The sequence below is a fragment of the Vigna radiata genome, chromosome 8 (genome assembly GCF_000741045.1).
Source record: "Vigna radiata var. radiata cultivar VC1973A chromosome 8, Vradiata_ver6, whole genome shotgun sequence".
NCBI lineage: Eukaryota > Viridiplantae > Streptophyta > Magnoliopsida > Fabales > Fabaceae > Vigna > Vigna radiata.
The window spans coordinates 28,586,205-28,592,924 of record NC_028358.1 but is presented as its reverse complement, the minus strand read 5'-3'; the positions used below and the strand labels follow the sequence as shown (position 1 = coordinate 28,592,924).

At 32.0% G+C, this 6,720-nt stretch overlaps 1 protein-coding gene across 1 annotated transcript; it reads left to right on the top strand.

The window, feature by feature from the left end:
- The first annotated feature begins 4,616 nt into the window (after positions 1 to 4,616).
- Positions 4,617 to 5,838, top strand: LOC106770463. The gene has a single exon (XM_014656271.2). The coding sequence runs from the start codon at positions 4,760 to 4,762 to the stop codon at positions 5,414 to 5,416; it is 657 nt and encodes a 218-aa protein (XP_014511757.1). The 5' UTR covers positions 4,617 to 4,759; the 3' UTR covers positions 5,417 to 5,838.
- The last annotated feature ends 882 nt before the right edge of the window (positions 5,839 to 6,720 follow it).

Genomic DNA, 6,720 nt, shown 5'->3' with positions numbered 1-6,720 from the left:
GTACTTCCCTTTCACTCATTTCCTTTTTATTCTTTCATATTTTTGTGCTTCATGGTAATGATCTTACATGTATATGTTCATCATAATATGCTTGCATAGTGAAATTAATAAGAAAGTATGCACTTCAGGTGGATTTCTCTTCTGCTATTTCTAGTGTACACTTTAATTTCTGCAGTTTCCTGTCTCACTGCTTGTTATATTATGTCTGTTTAAGAAAATTTCTACCTTGCTGCCAAAGTATCTTATCTTGTATTCTGTATATAGTTGATGTTTATCTCTTGTTGTAATTGAGAAGTTAGGAAAGAAGATTTTCTAAGCATGTGCATACTGCTGGTGCAGACATATTTCTTGTGATCAAACTAAAACTGGTCGAGTTTTTTGGTCGAGTTTTCATACTTGGTAACAAAAATTGGTTTTTGGATTTAGATTACAGTTGTAATGCCTCTCGGATTTGAGTTGCTCCTAATATGGTGTCTGATTTATGTGTTGTAAGTTACAGTTGGACTTGGAGCCATTCAGGTTGCATAGTAAAGCCTAGACTGCATATCATGTTTAACGTGAATATAATTATTCTGAGTTCTGTTCTTATTNTCAGCTTTCTCTTTTCAGGTCATAGCAACTNGAATTGCAACGTGGNTGGTGGACAAAAGTGGTCGGATGCTTATGCACTTGTTATTTGTCATATATTGGATGCAGAACAATTACATACTATATTGGATGCTTATGCACTTGAGATTATGCACTTCAGTTTGGTTTTTTTTAGTAGTAATCTTAGACTTTTCCAACTTTGATTAAATTGTGTTTAGTATAGTGTTAATTCTTGGTAATGATTTTTATTCAATCGGTGTAGGTGCTATTTTGATTATGCGATGCTTAGAGGAAAATTGGGCATGAGTTGCTATGAAAGTTTGTAAGTGTAGCTGCTGGAAAACAGTAGTTAAGTGGCTTGGATGTTAAGTGTTTTTTTGTGAACATGTAGTAATTGAAAGGCTTGGATGTTAAGTGTTTTTTTTCTCTGTAAAAATGGAATTTATTATTGAATATTTAGTTTTTTTTATAAAAAAGAAAGCCCATGGGCTGGCTCTGACCCACAGGGATTTAGGGCTTTTTAGCCCCTGGGGCTTTTTTAATAAAGAGCATTTTTGGCCCTATGGGCTTTTTTGGCCCCAACCCACATGGGCTAGGGCCAGGGCCTATTAGAGGGGCCTAATTGACAGCTCTAGTGAAGATCCAGGAACGGCTAAGAAGGAGGTCAAAAATATTTTCAAAAATATTTTCAAAAATATTTATCAGAAAATGTTAACAAGAAACTTAGTTTAGGTAATGTGGCATTTCCAACCATTAGTGAACATGATAATGTGATGCTCACAATAAGTTTTTTCCGAAAAGGAAATGCAGGAGGTAATGTGCGATTGCGAAAACAGCAAAAGCCTTGGACCCAACAGTTTCAATTTTAGTTTTACAAAATTTTATTAGTAAATTATTAAAGATTATGTGATTAACAACTATAGAAATTACTAGTAGATTTATATCGATGCTTCAAAATCTGTCAATAAATATTAAATTTTGATGAAATTATTGAGGAATGCTTTTATTTTATTTATTGATGAAAATATTTATTAATAAATTATATTTATCAACAAACTTATCGACAAATATATTTGAACGTTGTTATAAAGAAAATATAAAGATTCTCACATCAATTTCTACAACTTTAAAAATCACATGACCTTACTATCATATCCATTAGTGACACTTTAAAACAGATATATTAGTTAACACTTTGAACAAAAGTCTTGTCTAAAAAATGATGAAATGTTTGAAGAGCCTTGCTCAATAGTTTGTTTTTTTTTTTTATTTATTTAATTTTATTTTGGATGTGTGTATATCGCTCAGTTCTAGTTCACCTAATTTTTACTTATAGCATAAAGGCTACATTGTATTTTTTTTTTCTTTTAGTCTATGTATATAAAAGGGTTCTTAACACCCTAGTGTTCTATAATTAATATATTCTTTATTACTGAAAAAAAAGAACACTTTAAAATACAGAATTTTCAAAAATTCACAGTTAATACAAATTTGTCAAGGTTAGTCCATAAAGTTCAAATAGATCATAACAAGATACATGTTTATAGTTACATAAATAGAATTCTTGAAAACTCATATGTCAAATAACATAAATTAATAACTTAACTATCCATCTAACAAGTCATATTAATATTAAGTGATTCTAAATTTCTAACTTAGCAATTAAACATAAATCTAATGTATAATTCATTCCTGAATTTAGCTAGGTTTTAGAAATTGCACTAACTAAATTAAAATGCATTCATAAAACTAAATCTTAAACCTAAAAAATATCTAAAATGTAATTAATAAAATAATAGTTACAAAAGTACTATAATTTGATTAGAGTGCTAGTAAGATTGCTCAACCAGGAGGGCACCCAATGTTAGAGGTGACGACGGTGTTGCGACAACCAGACCAGGACTTTGGTAGCATTTGTGAAATGATAGTGGTGACAAAATCTTAACCACGATAATAAAAGTGCAAAATACAGAAAGTACAAACTACTGTAATATCATATATAATGTTGGTAAGAATATCATATCTAAAAAATTATAAAAAGGTACCAAAAAATATGAAATAAATTCTTTTTATGCGTTAAAATTAATTTATACATAAATTAAAAAAAATATTTTTTATAAATTACATGATAGAACTATAAGACTAGAGAGAGAATGATGAAAGGAAAACTATATTATTATTATTATTATTATTATTATTATTATTATTATTATGTGAAAGTAACTATGAACCAAGAGAGAGGAGATCCCTATACAAAGGTTGCATGGCCAATACATACAGGAGAAACCCATGCAACAAATAACAGAAAAGAAACATACACTAACAGAAACTAACACAAGCTAGATCCCTTAACATCCACCTCCTCGGAAAATCATGAAAAGCGGATCCAAAAATGGGTTTAGTGAGGGTATCTGCAATTTGGAAGCTTGCTGGTATATGATGAACAAAGACTTGCTTTTGATTCACTTTATTATGTATAAAATGAAGATCTAATTCAAAGTGCTTCGTTTGTGAGTGCATTACTGGATTGGTTGTGAGGAGAAAAACTCCAAGGTTAATTATCACAGTAAATGATCGGAGTTGGAACAACAATATGAATTTCAAGTAACAGAGATTGTATCCATGAGATATCGATCATTGAGCTTGGTGATACCACTTTTTGCTTCTTGGAAGACCATGAGACGATGTTGTTGCCGAAATGAACACAGTAGCCTGATGTTGATTTGTGATCATCGGGGTCGGAACCCAATTCAACGTCAGTGAAAGCTTGCAAGGAGACGTTAAAAGATGGGGAATAAGAGACTTGATGTTTGTGGCATTGTTTCCTGTGGCCAAAATATCATTAACATAGATTAAAATTAGTAATATAGAACCTTTATGAAAACGTTTAAATAATGAAGCGTCACTGACAGAGGATAGAAAACCCATCTGAGTATGAGTTGTGTTGACTCATGTATACAATTTCTTTCAAATTGCCATGCAAAAATGCATTGTTGATGTCTAGTTGGTGGATTAGCCAATTTCGTTGAAACTGCCAGAGAAAGAACAACGCTATGGTTTGACTATGGGACTAAAAGTCTCAGTGAAATCCAACCCTTCAACTTGATTAAAGCCTTGAGCCATCTTTATTATACTTATTTGTAAACATCCATTTACAGGTAATAACATGTGAACCGGGTGGTGGATCAACAAGAGTCCAAGTAAGGTAATAACCTGATGTGCCTAATATTGACAAATGAGTTTTGCGTTGCTATTAGCAATATTTTGTTGGTCCATCTCTATATGAGAAAGTTAGGTTCCAACATTCTTTAAAATTTAAGTAAAATGTTTGCTCTATTTATCAAGTGATATCTGGTTTTAAATATAAAATATTTTTTTCTTTATACATTTTTATTCTTTTTAGTCATTACTAATGAAATTAGTGTAAAATAAATTTAACTTTATCGATTTCAAATGTTGATATACCGCATTAAATTAAAATAATATTATTTACGAAAATGAAAATTTAATATTATCTTAATCTTAACAAATCCAAATCTAAATTTCATTTTTATTTTAATCAACAGTCAGCAGTCTATTCATAATTGATAATAGAAAATCTATTACTTTTTCTTTAATTTAAGTTTTTAAAAATACCTACTCTTCTCAAGCATACTCTCCATAAAAGTAAAAATGTACTATTTTAAAAATATACTAACAAAATTGATACATCTTATTTCTCATAACTAAAATTTTCTTTTCTAGGGTATCATTTATTGCAACTACACAAGTTGTAGTTGATTGCTAGAGAGAGAGGAAAACGTCTTTTCCTATTCAACTGGAAGACCGATTCAACTATAAGAAGAAGAACAAAAAATAAAGGTAACAGTTGCACGAAACAAACATTCTCTGCGAATCCTTTGCCTAAAAAACCGACACTCATGAACCTTCCTTCTCTGGTATGCTACCATCCCAATATTAGAATTCCCTAAAACAATAATGTCCCCAAATAAACCAACGTCCCACTATGACACTGTTTATTAGTTACATAATTATGTAACGACAGTGTTGTTTTGCTGGAACTTTTCTCATAACACTCTTCTTCTATATTCCCCTGCTTGTAAGCAGGGCGAATTATCATCGTTTGTTATAATTCTAAGTTATTTTCTTAATTTCCTTTCTCCCATACATAATGGAGCTCAACCCTGAAAACTCTGTGATCATTATCAACGCCCAGAAAACAGCAATTATCCCCCACGAAGAACCTAAGAAAATAAATACTCTTTCTTCCCGCAAGAAGGGAAAGGGGTTAAAGAACTTTTTTAAGGTGGCGCTGTTCATGATGCGATCAGGGCGTTCCAGAAAATCCAAAATTATTGTGGATGAGGAGTCCAAGAACGTGTGGAGGAAGATCGTGGGGTCCATGAGACCACTGCACATGCCAACCGACCAATCTACACTCTGTGATAACAGTAAAAACATTGCTCAATCTAAAATGGTCACTTCAACGCCGTTTTCGGATTGCGTTGATCACGGAGATGATGCGTTTGATTCTACTTCTGTGTTTACATGCCAATCGTCTCGGTGTAGCAGCCGTTACGCCTCGGCCGTAGGGCTAAACGAAATGGAACAGGAGGCGGAGAATAATAATAATAATAACAAAGGTGAAGAAGAAGGTGTGATGGAGAAGAATAGTAATGGTGATAGCAATGATGGGGAAGGGGATGAGATGATTGATGCGAAGGCGGAAGAGTTCATTGCTGAGTTTTACCACCAAATGAGGTTGCAAGACTTAAATGTTGTTGATAGTCGTTACCAAGAGATAAGCATGAGATCATTAGGGTTATGAGCCACTTCAACCCTATGCATGCATGGAATATTCAACCACAATTTCCATCTGGTTTATGTTTCCAATTTTTGGTAGAAATAAGGGGTTAATTATAAAAATTACTCTTCTCAAATCTTGAAGACGTATAAATATACATATGATTTAAGAAAAAAATACATATATACACATATATAAAGTGTTGTTGTACTTTTAAATAATCGTCATTGATCCTTGAAGGGGAAGTTGGCAGAGATGACTTTTCAATTGACTGTAAAGAATATTTGAATGAGAAGGAGACGGGTGATTGCATATGGCTTTGTTGAGAATGCCTTGCATCGTTTATCGTCTAATAGTTAGCATTTGTTCATATGCTGATATTGGATGGATATATTATAAGGTCAGTTACTTGTTACTAACCTTTGTATAATGTGGTCTTTGCTAATGTTTAAGAGGTTCAAGTAAGTTGAACTTTGTAGTTGCAATCCGCTCTTTTATATCTGAGTGTGTCATATTGTAATACTTATTGTTATATCTGATTTTTATATATGTTCATCAAGAATTGATTAATATATACATATATTATTGTTCGTCATCATATAATGTGCTTTAATGTTTCATTACGCAAATTTGTTCTTTGTTGCATTAAATCGTCCAGTGCTTCTACACGTTTCTATTAGTAAATTTCGTAATCTAATACCAACAAACTGTTATTAGAGTTTTGGTTTATAATTTGTTTGCATATTTGTTGGCCCAGCAATTGGCCAATGAAAACGAATCTTATTATCTTAATCGAAAAAATTCAACAATTATTCTGATTAAGTTAGTAATTAGATTAAATAGACTCTAATTGAAAGTTCATTATAAAAACTATAAATAAAATTTCTAGGTAGTAAATTATATAATTATTATCCTTGCATTTAGATTTGAACTGACTTTAGTATTAAAAGATATTTGACAAGTATCCGTGATTAGTGGAAACATACAGGAAGAAACTACTCGAAATCAAGATTTTTGACGACCATTATGTATGAAGTGACTAATCGACCTTATACATCGAAAAATTTGGCATCCACCATGGGACTGAGCAAACATTTTTAAACTCACATGGTGACCATAAAGAATATGTCGAGCAACATTGTTGTGGAGGATGCTTCAAAAGAATGGTTGATGGATCCCTTGGAGATGATGAGGAACATGTAGAAATAGATGGACGAGATGAAAAAGGGATATGAAGAAGAGTTGAGGGTATTGTGCATTGAAAATGCAATCATTCGGTAGGAACAAGGCATGAAGAATTATATTCCTTCTATCCCAACCCAACCGGG

Bases quoted from the DNA above. Each gene is read 5' to 3' on its own strand.
- LOC106770463 (XM_014656271.2), top strand. From the start codon at position 4,760: ATGGAGCTCAACCCTGAAAACTCTGTGATCATTATCAACGCCCAGAAA.